At 41.7% G+C, this 21855-nt stretch overlaps 1 protein-coding gene across 1 annotated transcript in view; it reads left to right on the forward strand.

The window, feature by feature from the left end:
• The window catches only part of adam22 (ADAM metallopeptidase domain 22), a 106884-nt gene that overhangs the window by 13151 nt on the left and 71878 nt on the right, over positions 1 to 21855 (forward strand). Inside the window, exon 4 of the mRNA XM_049582812.1 lies at positions 16958 to 17024. Within this exon, the coding sequence (XP_049438769.1) occupies positions 16958 to 17024 (67 nt within the window). The remainder of the gene's footprint in view (positions 1 to 16957; positions 17025 to 21855) is intronic.

Raw genomic sequence — 21855 nt, forward strand, 5'->3', positions numbered from 1 at the left:
TACAGTTTATAAAGAGATTAAAAGACAATTTATTGGACACCTTTTTAATAACTGATTAATCGTTTAAGTGGGTTTTCGAGCAAAGTTGCCCTTAAAGTTTCCGGTTTCCTGAGATTTTTGCATTTTTTGATTTTTTACTGAGACTGTTTGACCCATGCAATGAGCCCTTCACCTGAGGAATAAGTGCAAAATACCTGAAATATCCAAAGAGCACCTGTATTGTGACCAACAGAAGGACCCAGCAGCGCTTCCACATCTGTTGTCTTCATTTTTTTTGTTGCTTTTGTTTTCTATGATAGTAAACTGAATATCTCCGGGTTTTGGACTGTTGTTTGGACAAAATAAGCAAACTGAATACGTCAACTTGGGGAATTTTTTTCACAATTTTTTGATATGTTGTAGACTAGATTTTATACATAGTTCATTTAAGAAATATAAAGCAGATTCTTTAGTGATAAAAGTGAGCGTTATTTGCAACTTTTCTTTAAAATATGGCAATTTCATGCAGTCTTCTGTATGACTTGATGATGTCCCACAAAAAGAGACTTGGAAATGTGTTGCTGTCGAAATCATTTGATTTATAATAATATTGATCACACTTAGGAACTTTGGTTCATGCTGTTGGTATAACAATTACTCTAAACTGTAAACTTATATAGTGAAAATTTTCTGAATTCCAGTATTTAAAATGTATTGACACTTTTGAATGTTGAATTTTTCCACGTCTGGGTATGGTGTTCATCTGAGCCACTGGAATATGTATACCTATTGGTTATTATTTGCTCCACAGACAGAGCAGCAGAAGGTTAAGCGCAGTGAAAGTGAACTTAACTATTTGTTGCGCTGGGTATAAAGTTTGCTTTCAGTTAAAAACAGCTGCTGCAGTTATCCATCGATCCGCTGATCAGCTCTGATCGACTGATCAGTTATCAACCCCATTACTCAAAACTCCACAAACTGCTGCTGAGGTAAAAAGAATAGCGTCTGCGCTGCTTTCAGGGACCTGCAAAAGTCTCCAAATTTAGAAAGAGGACACAGACTGATACAAGAATACACAGGCAAGAAAAACAAAACAAACTGAAAGATAGCCAAAGTTAGAAATTACAGTATCGTGACACACTATGTTCACGTCGTGATGATACAGTTCCACAGAAATTTCATTAAATGATAATATTGAATTATTGACCAGCCCAAACTCATAGTGTTGTTGAAACAAAAAAGTTATTCTTCTATCACATGTATGGACAAAGTGTATTCAATAAACTGCATAGTTTCTGATAACAAATGATAAAAAACTGAACGGTATTAGCTTGACTGTGTTAAGGAAAGAGTGAGCAGAGTATCTGATTTTGTATTCATACAGTAGGTTATGTATGTACGACAGTGTGAGAGCAGACAGAGAGAAGAACAGGTGGACACGTCCAGCTGGGACTCATAACCTCTTCAGTGTTAGAAACAATCCGCTGCAGCAGCAGTATGAGGAGAAGAGGGCTTCTCCGTCTCCTCATGTGCGATGCTGACACTGACAGACACTCAGTGTATTATTATTTCTACTACTGTGTCATGTCAGCTTTCCCTGCATGCACACAAATACTTTATGCAAATGCTGAGGGTCAATTCCAGGCAATGCTGAATGCATTATTCATCTGTGTGAAGGGGTGTGTGAATATGTGTGTGCACCAGTGAATGACAACGTCATTGAGGAGGGGGCTGGGGGAAGATAGAGCGCTGATATAACCATTGGATCCCTCTAACTGCCTCTGTTAGGTAGGAAGCTAACCAAACATCCCATGGCTCAGTGGTTTGATCAATGTGCGCATATGTGTTGGTGCGTCTGTGCACGGGCAGAAATGTGTGTGTGAGGAAGGTTGCTCCCCCCCATTGCAGTCGTCAATATAAAGCTGCTGCAGAGTCTTTGTGTGTATCGTCTCGTTGGGCCTCAGGTGCAGGAGAGGCATGTAAAGTGTTGTCTTAATTAGAGCTAACAAGACTAGATCAAATGAGATGAGGCTCAGATGGAAAAGGGGAGGATCAATACTTAAGAGGAGGAAAATAAAGAGAATTGGGCAAATTACTTATCTCGGTTTCTTTAATGTTACTCACTCTTGTTGGTGATTTTAAATTGGTTAAATAAGTTTTGGATCAAGTGAAAAAACTTGCACCTTTTTGCCGTAATTATTTACATTTTCATTCCCATCTTGGTAACTGTGGGTGTATCTTCAGTGACAGTGACCACATGGGTAATCTGTCTATAAGAATCAATAAGAATTTTTGCCTTCATTTGAGAGATGACGGTGACAAGGCAGACTGGGAATGGGGGTATGGGAATATGGGAATGGGTCGTAAGGCTGGAATTAAACCCTGAATGTTATAGTTATTTGGTGTGCACTGTATCTACCAGCTACCAGAGCTCCAAAGCTTTGAAAATATCTTTAAACCAAGGATGTTGCATCCATGTTTGCTCGCTAGCAGTCCTTTTCTTTTTTGATGGCAGGACTGTGTTTTGCATCACTGGCACTCTTGCATGTGTACATGTCGATGCACGTCCAGGATACAAACACAATGGGGACCCACTCATAAAAACAAGATCAACTCCATGTGCTACTCGTGGTCAAAATCTCCACAGGACCATGTATTGACCTTATGCGACCTGCTATTTTTTGTTTTTAGCTTGTTACATTTCTGGTTTGGTTTTAACTTTTGGTGGCAACTGCTGGCTGTAGGAAACTCAAGCCAAAAGTCTCAGCACTGACCACAGACTGTGTAAAGTAATGGATGTAGCTATCATGATGTCACCCACTGCTTTGTTGACTCACGTTTTGAAGCCTTGAGTCTCTTTTGTTTGGAGCCAGACGTAACCATATTTGGTTGAGAGGCCGTAGCTGTGGAGGACCGAGTGGTGGATCTGACCCATAGACCGCGGTGACACCTTGCAGACAGCCTGTCACTCAAAGTGGCCCCGCCCTGCCCTGAAATAAGTTGAGCATTTTAATATGGGTGTGTATGGGGATTGACTTTCCTTTGGAGACAGCCTCAAGTGGACATTCAAGGAACTGCAGTTTTTCACACACGATATTGGCTTCACTTTTTATCCCCGGAGATTGCCACTTCGTCCATACAAACACAATAGGGACCCACTCATAAAACAGAAACAACTCCATGTTGCTATTAGTGGTCAAAATCTGGACAGGGTACATTTGATAAGACATCCTACTTGAGGTACAAATTGCCAAACATAATATCAATGTTGCTCTTTCTGCAGGTTTGTCATCCTTGTTTTGACCTTATTTGACCTGCCGGGTTTGTCTTAACTTACAGTGGCGATCGTTAGCTGTAGTGAACTACACTCACTGGCTGTGACTGGTTCACACAGTCTACTAAAAATTTCTCAAAGCTGGGAATAAACATCCACATTTTAAAGAGGCCACATGACCTCATGACCTGACGCCACCACATACATCACAGATATCAGATTAAAAAAGACCTGATGCAGTGTTACCCACAGGGGTGGCTCTTAACCTTTTTCGGACCTCTAAATTAGTACACATTAGGTTGCGGACTAGTGTTTGATAAGATTTCGCTTCCATTGAAAAAGATTTTGGTTGTTCGATGTGATTAAGACCAGAAGTCTGTTGTTGAGATAACTGTGGAGGAAGTGAAACTTGTAATCAGAATAGTTGCTCTTGTGACTCTTACTCTCCAGCTGTGACTGCGCCACCATAATCAAGGGGTTTTTGTGCCAAACCTACCCACAGGTTCACCATAGCATCGTTGATACATAAAGTAATTAGGTTTCAACGTATCTATGTTCTGCCATTATTTCTCTACCAGAGTTTCTCGCACATCGTAGCCTTCGAAGTGCTCTTTAACAAGAGTCTTTGTATAAAATGAGGAGGATATTTCCTTCTGAAACCCTGGACCACCACGGCAACTCCTACTATGTTTTTTTTAGCCACACAGTGAGAGGAGTTGCTTGATTGAAATGTTTTTTTTTCACCGACAGTGTTTTCATGTTTACTTGCAGGACAAATAAGTGCATCAAAATTCCATTCAAGCTGATTTCTTGTTGGTGTTAACTTCGCGACTTTGTCTGACTTTGAGTGGGCTTTGGCCATTTGGTCCCTAAAATATGTGTAGGTGTCCGGCTGCCCTGGACTGTGAAAGATGCTGATGCTGTGGTGTTACTGGTACGTGTCCCTGCGCTGTGTGTGCGTGCATGTGTGTATTTATGCCTGTGTTGCTTGTACGTACATGTGCATACAGCCTTATATCTCCACATGTATGATTTAACTCCCCCTCATGCCCCATTCCAAAATCATTTATCATCCGCCAGTGCCTTGCTCCTTGCATCCTGACGTTGCTACACCCCAACTCCGCTCTTCTCCTCCTTTTCCACCTCCATCTCTGTCTCTCTTCCTCCGTCCCCAGGTCTGTAATTTATTGCAGAGAGGCGTGATCTGATTTACTGCGGACTTAATGAGAAAAACACAGAGAGGAGAGTGTGTGTGTGTGTGTGTGTGTGTGTGTGTGAGAGAGCGAGAGAAAGAGGGAGAGAAAAAATAGTTAAGGATGAAGAGAAAGAAGAGGACGGAGAGAGAAAGAGAGATGTGGATGTCCTTCATGCACCCTTGAGTCTTGGTGGGTGGGTTGAGTAAGTACAGAAGATCGGGAGAGATAGAGTGGAGTGTGTGTGTGTTAGTGTGTGTGCTCGAGGGAGGTAGGTACTTGAAAGGAGTACCCTAAAAAGAAAATAGTCCCCACTTCCTCTCCTCTTCTCCTCTCCTCCCTCCATCCCTATCTCCTACTTTCTTCTTCTTCTCTCCCCTCAGGCAGGGCTTCTCTCTCTCTGATCTGCATGTCGTCTGATCACACACACACACGCACACACACACTTTAGCACATAGCTTTAGCTATCACATTGGGAATTATATTTGTGAGTGTGAGAAAATGCAGTGCTCACAAACAGTATATTACAGGCTGTGTTTGCTAAGTGGCTCAGCGTCACATCCATATACACAGTATGTCCTGGTAATGTGCAGCAGTCAGAGCATACACGTGTGTGTCTGAGTGGGTTTTGCAGAGTTTGTGGTGTGTATCAGGAAGGTAGATACAAATTAATTATATGAGGGGGAGCAGGGTTAATTTAGAAGAACAAATAGCAGCATGGATATTTGCAGTAACAGCGTGTAGAAGTACATTTGTGTTATTTAAGGATGTGCTAGTAAAGTCGATTCACACCTCAGAGACCCTGCTGGATTTCTTCAGGATGTTTTGATAACAGATAAACAGTATTAAATTTAGATTAAAGGACAGGTGTACAATTTAAAAATCTGTCTTAAATCAAAACTCACATACTCACACTGTATACTGAAGCAGCTTTTGGTCGCTGCATAATTCCTTTTCTTCATAGTGCCCATTGAGAGACCAGCCAAAGTTCATATGAGGCCTCAGCAGTCCGATACAGACAAATCATGTGGATGTCTTCCAAAGTGGCAGTCCATTTGAGTAAGGAATGTCCTCTTAGTGTTATGATCCCTCCAGTCCAACTCAGCCAAAAAAAAGACTGCTTAAGTCTCATATTAGCTGTTTGTCCCTCATCATTTACATTTGGAATTAGGTTTGCTGGGGTAGTCTGTGTTACCGATGTTACACACAGTTCAGACATACATGATTAGAGATCAATTAGACTACCTGCCCACTGCCCCACCATCATTTTGCTTTCTTTATACAAGTAAAACCCATTTATTATATTTTCATGTGAGAAGAGTTGACCGACACGTCAAAGACAAATTTGGTGTCAAAGCAAAAAGCAACTTTGTCACTGCATTGTTTTATTGTTGTTGTGATTTCGTTAAGAAATAATAATAAGACAACCCTCTAAGCCTCCTTTTCGTTCAAAGTAAGAGGAAGATCTAAATATCTAATGTTAAAGATTGAATGCCGTGTTTACACCTGATATTAAAATGTGTCCTGGGTGATCAGATTACAAGTAGACAGCTCAAAGTACAGGTGTGAACGCACCAGAGTCCTGCACTGGGACGGGGACCCGCAAAAACAGCTGATTTGTGGGTGGTTTTTAAAAAAACTTTTTTTCCCGTGTACGGATCTGGGTGGAAAAAATAACATGCGGGTCAGATCGCGGGTTTTAGATAAACACATCAGTCATTCGTTCGGTAAACTACAGATAACTATCTTGGTCATTATTTACTCTCTGAGGATCGCCTCCGCTATTTCGCAACGGTCATTGGTTCAGCTGTTTACACGTGTTTTACCATCTAATAACACAATTTGTGATTGAACAATAGTATCAACATGGCTGCCACCGTCTAACAAGCGCCCCTTCCAAAACAGTAAATAATTATTTAGGTATTTGAAAAATAAGTGGATAAAATGTACAACTATCACTTTATAATGTTTCTGAAGTGTTTCCCTGATGGATTACTTCTCTTCTCGATGGATTCTAAAAACACGTGACAGCTCGTAACTGCTGAACGTCGCTCTGGACAGAAAGTAAGTCTATTACACGTGTAAAGTTCCTTTACATAGATTAAAAGTTTGAAAGCATTTACTTACTGGCACCTTAACTGTGGCAATATGCTGTTCAATATTCAGCCAATATGACCCAAAATGATTACTTTAAATCCGGGTTATGGGTCGGGCTGCGGGTTGTGTTTCAATGGGTCGGACCGGGTTGCGGTAGTAATTGGCCTGATGTGCGGGTTTGCGGTTCGGGTGCGGGTTTGTATGTTGCCGGGTCGGGTGGGGGCGGATCTTGAAAACTTGAAAGCAGGACTCTGGAACGCACCCGATGCATCCTCAGTGCCTTTTTAGATCGCTCAGACCACATTCAGAGGTGGTCTAAGCTGCATATGGCCACGAGCTTTCGTCAGTGTGTGCTAATTTGTCCCAGGCCACACTGAAGAGTCACCTCCTCAGCTGCCATCCCCTACAGGCAAGCAAACTTTCTGTTGCTGCAGTTACACAGGTTAGACGCAGCACAGAGGGATCGACTCTGGACTCTGTTCTCCCAGTGGATGGTCATTTCAAGCTAACACAGCTAAACATATCCCAACAAACTCACATGGAATCAGCTTAACTCTGTTGTTAAACCTGTTAACAACCATTAGGTCACATTAGTTATGTGATGCTAACGGTTAGCGCTGTCACTGTGTGTGTGTGTGTGGGGGGGGGTTGACTCTCACCAACTCCCTCAGCAGTTGTCTCCTATGATGCCGAATGAGCTATAATGTTAATACCCCGTGTAAAAAGGCACAAAGTATAGACATAGACAAATATCCGTTGTCTTGTAAAATGTCCGGTGTGATCAGTAATACTAGTGTTGGCACAAGATTATCACCTGGTGGGGAAATTTCCTCACGGTGGCATCCCTACTGTGAATGTGTCAGGAAAGGATCTCTTTAGGAAGGAAAGAAAAACACTAGCAATCCATCCAAATAATTGTAGAGATATATTTGGGTTTGGACCAAAGTGGTGGACATCACCATCTTTAGAGCCACCCTTAAAAACGTGAAAGTGTCTTTTAGGGGCAGGGTTTGTGTTTGTAGACTGCAGGATGTCAAGCGTTGAATTATGGACCTCCCCTTTGATGCTTCTTTATACTCTCACTCCATCACCTCATATTCCTTTATTTCCTCCCCCTCATCTCTACCCCCTCTCTTTTGTCGAGCCGTCTCGACTCCGTTTGGAGGATTAGTGGAGACAAAGACAGATCCAGGAGCCGGCTCTCGCTGAAGACAGGGACAGAAGGAAAGACTATTGTTCTCTCAGCAGGAAAAGATACTAATGCCTCTCTAAAGACTATTGTCTCTTATAGATTACTCCTTTTCCTCTGTCGTGCTGAATAAAAATCAATCGAAATTATGGTTTACTGTCAGGAGATTAACTATTTAACCACTGCACAGAGTCTGATGGAGAGCAAATGTACCCACAAACACACATGTAATGATGTTAGAGCATAAAATAGAATAATCTCATCAGCTGAACATAGAAAAAAATAAACAAGTCGTGATTACTTGGTCCCAAGTGCACAGGGCTCCAAAAGTCTGTCTCTGCTGACGCTCTTTGCATGGCGTGGAACAGTCCACATGTTGTCACAGATCTGCATCACCTTCATTCTCCTTCATGCCCACAACATCCCCGGCCACTGCATAATTCAGGAGTCAACTCTATTTGGCTTGTATGTTGCGTGCTATAGACCCGACTGCATAATGGACCCGAGATTACAGAGAGCGGGAATACAAACTTGATTCTTTCCTTTCTTTTTTGTTCTATTAGTGTCAATATTTCTTGTTTGTGAGCATCAGTATTCCCTGTGCAGTAAGAGCAAGGATCCCAGTGAGTGTGCCGGTGGAATTGCATGTCTGATAAGTGATTGGAGAGTGAATGAATTATAGCCTGGAGACCTTTAATGAGGCCTCAGTGGGAGGGTGGGTGAGGCTAGAGAAGAGAAGGGGGTGGTGGGCAGGTGAAAGCAGCTGCAGCTCTCCCCAAAGACAAACCTCCACCCCCCTCTCCTCCTCTCCATCATTCCTTTTCACATCTTTATTTCTGCTATCCACCTTTCCATCTTTGCTGCACCCCCCCCCAACCCCCTTCATGTTTCTCTGGTGCACTTATCCTGTCTCTTTCCTCCCCCATCCTCATTACAGACGCCTGACACAGCACATGTTCAGTCCTTTGTGTGGCAGTGCCCTTTTATTACTGGGTTAAATGGCAAAAAATCCATATATGGAGCAGAAGTCCATTTGATGACTGCAGGGATTGTGTGCAGATGTGTGTGGACGTATGAATGCATCTTATTAAATTAGCTTAATTTTTTAAGGTGTGCTTATGTTTGTGTGTTTTGGGCTGATTGGTGTATTAAGAAGTCTTTGAGAGTTGCTAGATTGGCCTGTGTGAAAGCAATGAAAAGCCTGCTACCCCAACACTTGTGCCAATCCGCTCCCCACTCCCTCTCTCTCACACACATGCACACACTCATACACACACATATAAACATTAGTCCTGCCAATCGGTTCTTTTTGTGCCGTTCTTCATCCCAGTGTGATGGCGCTGCCTGGCGACACAGATCGTGACAGGAATTTTAGACCACACGGAAACTTGGTATGTGTTTGTGTGCATGATTCACCTCAGGAGATCGAACTGCGTTGCCACAGCAGATGTCTTCACCCAGAGCAACTCAAAACAAAATGCTTTAAAGGAAAGATGGAGTTTGATGTGACTGACAGCCAGGCGGACTCAGTGCACTCGCAGCTTGAGTCAGTTTTTACCTCCTGAAGACCCACTTAATAAAGTTGAATAAGTCTTTTCAGAGCAACTTTTTTTTCAGCTGAAAAGCGTCATTGCTCTTAGGTTTCTGTGTGTGTGTGTGTGTGTGTGTGTGTGTGTGTGGGCTGACTGACATTAAAGTGGAGAGAAAGCGAGAGAGGGAAGTGATTACTATGTAAATAGCTGTTCTAGGTTGGCTATGAAATGTTGTAAGCTGAAAGTGGAGCGTCTGTGGATCCACCTCTAAAATCTCCTCCAGGCCTGATTGACAGCTGGAACACCAGCTCTCAAACAGATGTTGCTGCGGCGACGGAGCCAAGAAAAAACTCTCCTCCGGTACAGTGGAGGATGAGCAGACTATTTAAAAAAGCAATGAGCCGGGAGAATGAGAGTAACAGACAGTGAATGAGACACATAATGAGCAGGAGATGTGGGCGCTCTTCTCTCCGTCTTTGTTGCAGCCACGCATCTGGTCTGCATTGATACCTTTAGGTGCCAGATGCCATGCAAATATATCTGACATGTGATAGACCACTTGCGCCACCATTAATCTGTTACTGTAAAGGTCCAGTGTGTAGGATTTAGGGGGATATATTGGCAGAAATGGAATATAGTATAAGCAGTATGTTTCCTTTAGTGTATAATTACCTGAAAATAAGACTCAGTATGTTTTTGTTACCTTAGAATGAGCTGTTTGTATCTACATAGGGAGCGGGTCCTCGCCTGTGGAGATCACCATGTTACACCGCCATGTTTCTACAGTAGCCGAGAACAGACAAACCAAACACTGGCTCTAGATAGGGCCACTCTGTGTTCGTGTTTTCACAGTGGCCACCATTCAGATTTAAGTTTAAGTTTATTCACTTTATTAATCCCCCTGAGGGGAAATGCTTGCTTGTCAATTACACATAGGTCTGAAAGACACACACATGCACAAACAGGACCTATACATGCACAAAGTGGAGAGATCTCAGAGTGAGGTGGCTGCCCTTTGGTCAGGCGCCCCGAGCGGTTGGGGGATTCGGTGCCTTGCTCAGGAGGTGAACTGGCACCTCTCCACCCACCAGTCCACGCTCCATATTTTGGTTTGGACGGGGACTCGAACAGGCGACCCTCCAGTTCCCAACCCAAGTCCCTATGGACTGAGCTACTGCCGCCCCATGAAACATGAAAACATGAAACTGCTTTATTAAGTGTTTTTACAGGTTTTAATCACCTGGTCTGTTTGTTGTGGATAAGAAGAGACCCCTGCGGGTAATTTGACTCCCAGTATAAACCTCCTGAACATCTGGATTGTGAGTTATCAGAGGAAAAAGCACAGATAAGCAGGTGCTAGGCTAGTGGCCCATCTCTGATGAGCCAAATGAAACTGCTTAATTCAGTGTTTTTACTGGTTTAAAGGAGCAGTGTGTAAGATTTAGGGGGATTTAGTGGCATCTAGTGGTGAGGATTGCAGATTGCAACCAGCTGAAAATTTTGATACCTGATTGAACTAACTTACTGACTAACTTCTGATTAGAATATCTTCAGTGGTCATCGTTCAGCAGGTTTTTACCGGGATGTGAATTATCCTGAGGGGTCTCCTCTGCTCCAAAACAAATTGACCCTGTGATTTAAACCTGTAAAAACACTGTATAAAGCACTTTCACGTCACAAATCAGTGTGTCTTGGAGATGGAGTGGCTCACCCACAATGTGCTATTGCGTGCTCACCCCATGTCTCGGATAACTTAATGTCTACTCACCTTTTTTCTGATCCAGACTTTCAGGAGGTTTTTATCAGGTGACAAATTATACTCAAACTTTTCCTCTCCAAATTTATCAGACCTGCTGATTCAAACCAGTGAAAAAATTGAATAAAAAAGATCCGCATTACAGATCAGTGTTTTTCCATCAGTCTCATCGCAGAGGGGCTGCTAACTACGGCGGCTGACGCAAACACGTAAGTACCTCTTTCTAGAGCCAGTGTTTGGTTCATCTGTTCTGGGCTACTGTAGAGACATGGCCGTGCAACATCCCAAACTTCATGGAAAAGGACCTGCTCCCTATATAGGTATAAAATGGCTCATTCTAAAGTAATTAAAACACAACTAGTCTTACCCTCAGGTGATTATACATTAAAGAAAACTTGTTACACTAAATTTCACTCAACATATCCCCCTATATCCTACATACTGGACCTTTAAATCACCTGTTCGGTTTTGTTTTGGAGAAGAGGAGACCTCTTTGGGTAACTCTGCTCCAGGTAAAAACCTCCTGAACATCTTGATCAGTAAAAAAGTGAGCACACATTAGTGGACGGTCACTGATGAGCCAAACTGCAAATGAGAAACACTGATTTGTAAGATAAAACTCTTTTATTCAGCCCTTTTACTGGTTTTAATCACCTAGTTTGTTCACAGTAAAAACCTCCTGAACAATGAACATTGAAGGAATCCTAACTTGGAGAAGTCTCAGCTGGTTGCAATCTGCAGTCCTCACCACTAGCTGCTATTAAATCCCCCTAAGTCTTACACACTGCTCCTTTAAGCTCTTGAACGGTGTAATGATGTGATAATTTATTACATTTATGAACATAGTTGCTCCTATTTCTGTTTTCCCTCATCCCTTCTTTTCTGTTTATTCTTGTTAATGAAGTCCTCAGCTCCTTTTTTACAGCCCGCCGCCCTCTGATCATCATTTATGTTGAAAGTTTGCAGCGTTTATGTCCACAGAGAGAGATCACATGCAAGCAGTGCTGTGTTTGTGTTTCTGTCATTCTGTCATGAAGCTACAAAGAGGCTGCTCACAGTTATACATTTATACATATATGTGCACGCATGTTAACAGGAAGAAGAGGAGGGGGAGGTGTGTGTGTGTTGCTGGAGGGGGGATCTCTTTACATTTGTGTGCGTCAGTGTGGGGGATGGGGTGGAGGCTGAGTTTGTGTCTTTGTCTGTCAAATAAATTATTTAAATCCCGCAACAATTAAAGCTGAAATCTGTTATCAGCGTCCTCCATTAGAGCCCCATGTGTCTGCCTTGCTGCCTCAGTATGCTCCTCGCTCGCTCCCCCTGCCTGGGCTCAGCGTGGAGCCGGATAAAGATCACAAGCTCTGAATCTTAAACACACATCCCAGCAGAACAAAGGCTAACAGCGCGCGCCTGTGACCCAGGGACTCTCATGCACACACCGAATGTCTTCATCACAGCAGCGTGTGAATATTTTGACAGCGATTCTTATTGATGAAAAATGGTGATAAAATGTTACTCAGGAGTCACGGCACGTTTGATTTTCACGATGTTGTTGTGATGTGAGGTTTGAGGGTGTGAAGTGTGTACAATGGGGGTTTGCCTCTTTTACACATATGGGGGGTTGCAGGAGAAAGCATCATGGTAGTGCACGATGGGATATCTGTTAGTGCCCTGATCTCTGTATTCACACCTTGTGCGCCTCTTTCCTTTCCTCTGTCTCATTACTCCTCCCTTGACAGCCATTCTCTCCCTCTTTCCATTTTACCTCACTCTCTCTTCTCTTTCCCTGCATATTTTTTTTATTGCCGTAGCAAACTGCCCATTAGTCATCTCAGAAAGCAGCCTCCTGTGTGTGCGTATGTGTGCACGCTGATGTCAGGGCTTTCATTTGAATAATATACGGCATATCATCGTTGGAAAAATTGTACTTCCTTAAAGATAAAAAGCTCAGATAATATTTGAAAAACACATGACGCGTCTGCCTTCAAATGCGGAACAATTTCCAGCCATCTGCCTTATTATGACTCATTGCAGTAACTGATTTTGCTTTGCTTTCAACAGTCTGTCCTTTTGTCAGGGATATCACAGATTTTGAAATGGTGGATATAAAGAAATAATCTATTAATACCTTCAAAAGGTCCACGACTAAAACGGTCTAAATCCGTGGTAGGGCAAACTGTACGAGCTATCGAATGTAACATATCTGGACGTGTTTTCCTACCTCGTTTGTGTGTGAGCGCCTATACATTCGAGCAGTTCGAGGCCCACCTTCAGTTCGCAACTGGTTTGGAGCAGGACCTGCAGATTCTCACAGTCAATGACCAGAAAATCGTTGTTGAACTAACTAAGTAAGCCAGTTGCTACCCACTTAACACACATCTCTCTGTGTCGCCATTTTAAACTCAAGAAAACAACATCTTTGTACAAGGCCAACACTTCATCACATTTACGGGGGACTCGGTTCGATTGGGCGGGGAATGCCAAAAAAATTTCACACCTACATTTGGTTCAGTTCACTTTCACACTGCTGGATAGTCCATTTGCATTTCCCACTGGAAGAAAACTGCACCAGGGCTCACTTGCAAGTGAACTGAGACCCCCACTTTTCAAGCAGACCAGGGTTCGCTTGTTTGGTCCGCACCAGAGTTTGAATGAGCGTTCACATCACTCCAAACGAATTGAACTATCCATGGAAGCGGACAAGGGTTTGTTTAAAATGGACCAAATTGTGCCAGTGTGAATGCGTCCTAAGTGTTCTTTCAACCCAAAGCGGCAGAGATGTTGTTGTAGTTGTTATTGCTGCTACGGTTCATCAGCACCCTTTTGGATGGTGGTGATTACCATTAGCTGTAAACATGGAGGCTACTTTGATTGTTTTGTGGTTTTCTTATCAATAATTTTGTACTTCTTCAGTGTTTTTTAAGTCTTAGGTTTTGCACTCTCAACTCCTTTATGCAGTGGTTCCCAAATTGTCCAGCTACAGGGTCCAGATTTCGCCTTAGTCATTAGTTCAAGGTCCACACAGTTTATTATATTCAGCATCATACTTGGGTTTGGCCATGCTGTCAAGCTAGTTTGCTGTCTCTGTCAAGTAGCTGTCTGTTAGTTTCTCACTCTATGGCAGGAAACAGCATTTCGAAATGAAAGCTCCGTGCTGGAAACTCACTGTACTTCAAAAGAAAGTGTGTTTTTTTACAAACCTGTCATGTTTGCGTGTCACTTGCGGTCCATTCATAATGGCCCTATGACTCCCTTTTAGATTCTGACCCACCAGTTGGAAACCACTGCCTTAATGAATCTCCACTTAAACCATGGTTGATCCTCAGCTCTAGTGGTCAAGTGGAGTGTGCACTGTGTCCACAGCTAGCTGGAAAACTGAAAAGCACACTCCATTAGCGATCCGTTTCCCATGTCAAATGGTTATGGTGATTGATAATACAGCAAACAGTCACTATTCCACTGTGTTTTCAAGCTGGATAAGATATAAACTCAACTGCATTGCCTGCTTGTACTCTGTTGTTCACTTCCACTCACGTCGTGGTTGTGTCTCATTTCCATGTACTATGTTATCAGTAGCTGTTCTTTGTTTGTTCTTCATCAAAGTGGCTCATTACCTGCTATACATTTAAACATACACTTGTTCAGCTCAAAGCACTTAAAGCTCTTTCTTTTTAACAGCTCTCCCACTAATCCCACTGTTATTGTTAACAGGATATTTACCTCTGAAAGTTACCTTAGCTTAGCAGTTAGTGATGGCTTCTCTCTCCCTTCTCTTCCTCCGCTCTCTCTTGCTTGGTGTGTCAGATTTTTAGCTGTTCCTCTCCCTCCTTTAGTGATACTGGTACATGTACTGAATGTAGCTTGTTTGTAGAGTGTGAGGAGAGGCTTTATGAGTTGGAAGTGTGGCTCCACACCATGGAAACTCCATGGAAACCCTGAGGGCTGGGCAATTTGTCATATTTTATTTCAGTTACAATTTTAGCTTCTGGCGATTAATAACATGGTAATCAACATAAAATGATTACTGTGCTTTCCATTTTGCAACGATGCTCTTGTTTTGTCTTGTGTTATAAATCCAGCGTACCCCTTTTCTTTATAGAGGTGAGCTCAGTGTTGACAACTTGGCGACTCTCTTGCCAGATTTAGCAACTTTTCAGACCTTCTTAGTGCCTTTATTTTTACTTATGTAGGGGAAAAGCAAAAAATATATTCAAATATCTTTATATTGTAATTGAGCCAGCTAAGCCCTGCCCCTTTGTGATGGTCCGACAAGCTGTCAGCTCCATTAAATTTGTGCTAAATTGATGCTCTTATGTCAATTTTGCAAGCGTCGATGGTGCTTTTTGTTGTTGGTGTTGGACGATGGTGGCGTTTGGCTGCGGGTCACTCATCGGGTTGAGAAAGTCAATTTACAAGTGTGTGAACTCTCCTCCCCTGCAACTCTGCGACCTGGCCGGTGTAAGGTTTTCAGAAGTAAACATCAGTAAACATCGAGGAAAAGATGAAGAAGAAAGACATCAGCTACAAAAACGTGTTCGGGAAGAGCGACCATGTGGACATCTTGCCAATCAGAGTCTGGAACACCTATAGAACACTACCATCGACGTCAGTGATGAATCACTAAATTCACAGTTAAATCATTTTACAACCAGAAACTATGAATTGCCAGAAGCACCCAGAAACATAGACAATTATACAGTTGCAACCTTCAGTGTAAAAAGAGGCAAAAAGGACAATATTACAATACACAAGTTCACACTTTCACCCACATTTTCCCTCCGTCACTGCACCCTCACACTGCTTATGTAACACTGAAGAAAGAGGCTGGTTTGTTTGGTGGGAGAACGAGGTGAAAATTCATTCCACCTTCTCGTCTCTTGTTGTCGATGCCTGGATGTTGATTGATGGCGCTCTGGTTCAGTGCGGCCCGTTGCCTGCTCAGATGCTGTGTACCGTCTCAGTTGCACATTTTGGTGTCGATTCCTGGCTGATAAACGCAGCAGTCCTGTCAGTGATGTAGATGTTTTGGGGAAAGTATGTGAAGGCCGCTGATTCAGCGGGTTTAATGTGGCAAAAATGAGTTTGTTATGCTGGTTGTACTCTTTGATTTATTTTTTTTGCTGCTATCCTCTGGTGCAAGGTTTGCTTTATTTGTTTTTAGCATTTGCTTTGTGCGTGTGTGTTTGTGTGTATACAAGCCTCAGATTACTGTTGACACCGCTCACTGAATGTAAATATAAAGATATAAAAGCCGACTTCTTCACAGCTGTGTGTGTGTGTGTGTGTGTGTGTGTGTGTGTGTGTGTGTTCAGGTCACCTATTTGTTAGATAAGAGGCTAAAACTTTTTATTGTATTATATTTTAAAAGAGGCTGAAAAAGGGGCAAATCCCCATTCATATGCTGCATTCCCGCGTGTGTGTGTGTGTGTGTGTGTGTGTGTACGATAGCTCATACATCTCTGTCTCAGATTGGGCCTGCAGTGTGTATCTCCATTGGGATTCTTGGGTCCAGCTCTGCTGAGAAAGCACACACAGACTGATTTCCTCTTATTTATGCCACTCTTTCTGCTCTCTCAATTTATTTCCTGCCTCCTTCCCATTCTGCTGTTGTTGCTTCTTTTACTCCTAACTAACCTTCAATTGTCTTTCATTCCTCTGAAAGACACACACACACACACACACACACACACGTACACCAGACATTTGCTACAAGGCTGGATTTGTATAATTGTGTTTGTGTGAGTTTGTGTGCTGGAAATAGCTCCGTCCCTGTACGCTGGTCATAATTAGCCAGGCTGATGCTCTGAAGCTTTGTGCTGCCAAGACTGAATACAATCATCCCATAAGATACAAGCACGCCCGCACATCTGAGTGACACTTGAATGAAAATTGCAAATTTTCTAACTTTAATTCTTTTTCTTTCCTCTCTGTTCCCAGTGATCTGCTGTCTTCGGGGTACGTGGAGAGGCATTTGTCAGAAAAAGGGAAGAGCGTCGTCACCAGCGTAAGAATCTGCAAATCATCTCTCCTCATGCTCACTCACACTCTCATTATCAGAGCAGAATGACAGTGTTTTTGTGGTGTTGTGGTCTTGACATTACGACCCCATTCACACCTGATGTTACCATGTAATCAGTATCTGGTTATGTGGATAAGGATAAAAGCACTTTAAAGCTGTAAATGGCAATGCATGCAGAACACATTTAAAATGCTATTGGATCGGTCGGACCACATCTGGAGTTGGTTTGAATTGTGATCAGATCTCAGCCAGGTTCAAACACAAGCTGTACATTCGAACACTCTTCACAAGCTGCGGTAATCAATATTTTTATATTAACAAAGTAGATTATCACACAGCTCTTCAGAGCATTCGAACATCTTTGAGCTCATTGTTTTAGTTTTACGGCTCCACAACTTTGCTGTTTTGATTCACTCTTACTACTCTTGTCTGTGTAATTTTCAACCTCAGCAGTCAGCAAAACAGCTCTGACAACTAGAATATATGGGCTGCATGACTTGCTCAGAACGAGACAGACAGACAAAATTAGCAACTAGCTGGTGAACAAACAGAGGTTGGTTTTTTTTTTTTTTAGATAGACAGAAACATAACTCTAAGTGAATGCTGAGGTTGCAGCCTTTCTGCTGGATGTATAAATACTGCTGGGCAACTGTTTGCCTAAAACAGAGACACAAAAACTGTAGCTGTAGTTTATTGCAAAGGTAAAATAAGTTTTTATTTATTTATGGTTTATTTAAAAGGGACAGATACAGCATACAGACAAACTGAAAACAGCTATCGAAATATCATACTGTTTATAGCAGGCACTAGCTTGCAACCATTTCCTGTAAGGGCTTTTATGAAACTAATGCTGAGTTGTACTGACAACGATGATTTAATCTAAGATTAGTTGTAATCAGAGTTTAGCAAAAGTAGGTTTAAAATGAGTACATTCAGATTTAAAGTTAAGCAGAGCTCTGTTGCATTATTAAAAACTGATCTTTGTTTAGTAAAGCTGTATTAAGATAATTTCTCCATAAACAGATCACACGTTAATACCAACTGTATAACGTAGCTGGGTTCAGTTAAGCTTAGCGATAGAAATGTTGACGACCATACTGCAATGGCGCATGTTTACTACCGCTGACTCCTCAAGATTTGTTCTCAGCTGTGTCGTACAGCTGCAATTTCCTGTTGACCCCACAGGTTCCTCTCCCTCCCCGAGCCTTTTATTGTTTAATCAATGTGTTACTTTGCACACACAGAGAAATCACAGCCCATGCAGCCGTCCAGTCTTTGTTCAGCTTAGACTTCAGAGCACCAGGGTGGAGCTGTAGCTGGGACCTAAACCTTCAACCAACATGAAATTAAGATTGCCGTGATAATCCTCTGAAATCTGGACTTCAGTTACAGGACACCCACTGAGGCGTCACGTTACATCACATAAATGGGGGGATTATAATGGTCAGGATTTATTCAGCTAAGCAGCAGATTAGGGAGATATTAGATACTTTACAGAGAATGATCCAAATTATTACACCACGTATTCTGTGATATAGTCACCACTAATTATGGACTTATTATAAAGCAATCTGTCTGTTAATGAATTAATTCACCTTGTAGATGAATATCCATAATGCATATTCTTGAAACGGTGGAAGGAACAACTTTATTAATGGCTGCTGTACATGAAGGTTAATGTGAGACAAGCTGCTTTTTGTTTCTCTGCTCACTGTAGAGGTCAAAAGCCACTGTAACACAGCAGCTGCTCTGATTGGTCTCTGTTCATGTCATACACAGGTAACACAAGTGCTGAACTGCTAAATGTGGCTCTGGCTTTCTGTCTACAGTTAGTTTATTGCAATGAATGCAGGACACAAATGCCTTGTTTTGGCCAATTCATCAAAAGCGGAAAAAGTCAACGTTCTTCACATTAATTTTGTGGAGGTGGGCACAAATACATCAAGAAGTATCTCATTATGAAATCACAAATACTTACTCATTAAATGTATCAAAATAAAATACAATAAACCAGTATGAGAAAATATATTTACTGTAATCAAAATACAAGTAATTTGTGCTTTCAGAAAATAAGAATATATTCTATATGAACCGATATTGTCACATTTTTGGCATTTAGTATCCTCAATATGGGTCTGACCTCAACCCCTGTACACTGAAAAGATGAGCTCTGCAAACTTCCTACATCATGCATCAAGATTTGAAGATGTCAGTCACCAAAACACTGCTAATACCCCTTAAAAGTTTGAGCACATTTAGCTGAGAGTGGCTACAGCTCTGGTTTGCTTTTACCCAGCACTTGACCTTTGTTTGTGAAGAATGTTAAATCTGTAATCAGTTTCACTTTGTAATGTGTCCCAGAGTTGACAGCCCTTTACGGAAAAAGCTGATTGTCCAAATTTAGATTTATGATATGATATTTTACAGTTGCCATTCACGCTGCTCCTTGTTACTCTATTACTGTCTTGTCTTTGGATAAATGTAGAAAGAGGGTGCAGAGCTAGACTGTTTGAAAACTAATTTCAGGAAATAAAAGTTAATGAAGGTGTCAAAGCTGAAAAGATTGTATCGCTCTGATGCCACTGGACAGGACGTGTCAGTCAGAGCAACTGTGACCAATTAAAATGCAACTGCAAGATGGCCACGGTGATGTTTTGTCAGATGATAATGAGACTGGGCATTCAGCAGATGCCTATTTTAAGAGCAATAAATGTAAGTGCACTAGAGTGCGTACATTTATAAGATCTCCAACTTTACAAGCAACCAACTGAACGAATGCTAAATACATAAAATAATAGACAAGAAAGAGAACATTATGATGACATTAATCACAACTCTAAACAAACACTATAACCAAGCAAATATAAAACAGTCTAAATAAGTTAAGATCAATCTTTATAAACACCACATAGTGTTTAAAACTTTCACTGAATTATATGACGATGGTGAAAATAATTGGGTTTGTTACAGAGTACTTCAGGTGCTTAATGGCCTTAATTTGGGAACTCCCATCAGCAGTCCTGCTCATTCGTGCTATAATTACAACTTACTTTGCAATAATATTTATATATATATTATATATTTCAATGCCATCGTGGATGAACAGTATCTGTATAAATGAAAAGTGTATACAGCGTTTAAAAGCCTAAAGTGTGACACCCTCTCACATCTAAAGACAATGTGAGTTTTTAGTCACACACTTTAAGATTTTACAAAGACTGGAGATTTTGCAGTGTCAGTATTTGAAAGACTACAACTAGATTCCTTTTGAGATTATTTCCCATCCAGCTCCACGTGGGAAATATTACGCCAAAGTCCATTTAAGAAATATGATATTTTAAGAATACCTTGCATCTCTGAAAAAACACATCACTCCAGAAACATATGATAAAAGGTGTCACATGTCGACAGTATTCTTGTCAATTCGGCATCAATATAATCCATAAAGAGAAACTGTAATTGTGTAAAAATGTACATTTTGGATTTTGACGCCTCAACTACTTACAAAAATTAAGATCCCTCACCAAAAGTGCTTGTTGGTGGATCAGATAAACACTGAATTAAAGAGACTCTTGTTCACTCCACAAGTCCACCAGTTTCTCCTCCTTTTCCTCAGTACAAAGAAAAAAAATACTACTTCATATTTTGTGCCTCCCTGAAATCCTCTCCATGTTCACTGTCTCCCTGGTTTGCTGCCTCCTCTTAGAGACAGAGCGCAGTTATTGGTTGTTGACAGTGTACATGTCATGAACTTCAGTATTTGCATGAGCCAAGACTAAACACATGATTTTATCGGGATGTCAAGATGAGAAAGAGACTCAGCTCGGACTGAGTTTTATGACCACCTTACACCAAACGATCGAGCTCACAGGAGCACATCACAACTCTAGAAAACTTTAATCATTGTATTTGAACATTGCATATTTGTTTGCAACAGTGAAATAGCTTGAAAATAAGACCGACATAAATTTGTGTGGGATTAATAAAGTTTATCTCACCTCATCTCATTTTATTAATCTTCAGCAGCAGCCCGGTACACCCTGAGATGGTACAGCAATATTGATGGAGTGTGTCAGTGCTTTTATAAATAGCCGACACTATGACAAAATCTGACAGCTGAAAAACGTTTATTGTTTCATTGTCATATCGGTCAGCCCTGTGCGGTATTTAATACATGATGGGTAAGTCAGGAGAGACTGAAGTGCTTCTTAATGTGGTACATCAAGCATGACTACTGTAGATGCACAAATAAATTCACATACACACACTTTCTATCACATTAATAGTAAGATATGATATATATATTTGGGTACTGTCATTATTCCTCTTCATTATCTAATCACCAAACTTTCCCTGACACCCAGAGGGTAGACTGTCCTACTTGTTTACCAACTGTCTGACCTCGACCTTTTCATTGTCCATTGTGCTGTCCGGAATAGATGATTAATTACTCTTACATGAGTCTAAGGAGATCACAGATCTGACCAATTTAGCAACACACACGCACACGCTCCGAGGATGTACCCATGGCGCTGGGTTTTGGGTGTTTCTTGCTTTGATGAGAAGTGGAGCAGAAGGTTCAGGGCGACAGGGGGAGGAGAGACGTTGGGATAGTAGAGCACAGCACAACTTATAAATAGCCCTCTCTGTCTCTTCATCTCACACTCGCTCTACGTCTCTTCACCCAATCTTTCTCTCTTCATCTGTAGCTCCACTTAGGTTTATCTGCCTAACTTGTATGACTCCTTTTGTTACAGCCCGTTCATTTCATATTTCATCTCTGTATCACTATATTCAATCTTTCTTCTTTTGCCGA

The sequence above is a fragment of the Epinephelus fuscoguttatus genome, linkage group LG8, assembly GCF_011397635.1.
Source record: "Epinephelus fuscoguttatus linkage group LG8, E.fuscoguttatus.final_Chr_v1".
In the NCBI taxonomy this organism is placed as follows: Eukaryota; Metazoa; Chordata; class Actinopteri; order Perciformes; family Serranidae; genus Epinephelus; species Epinephelus fuscoguttatus.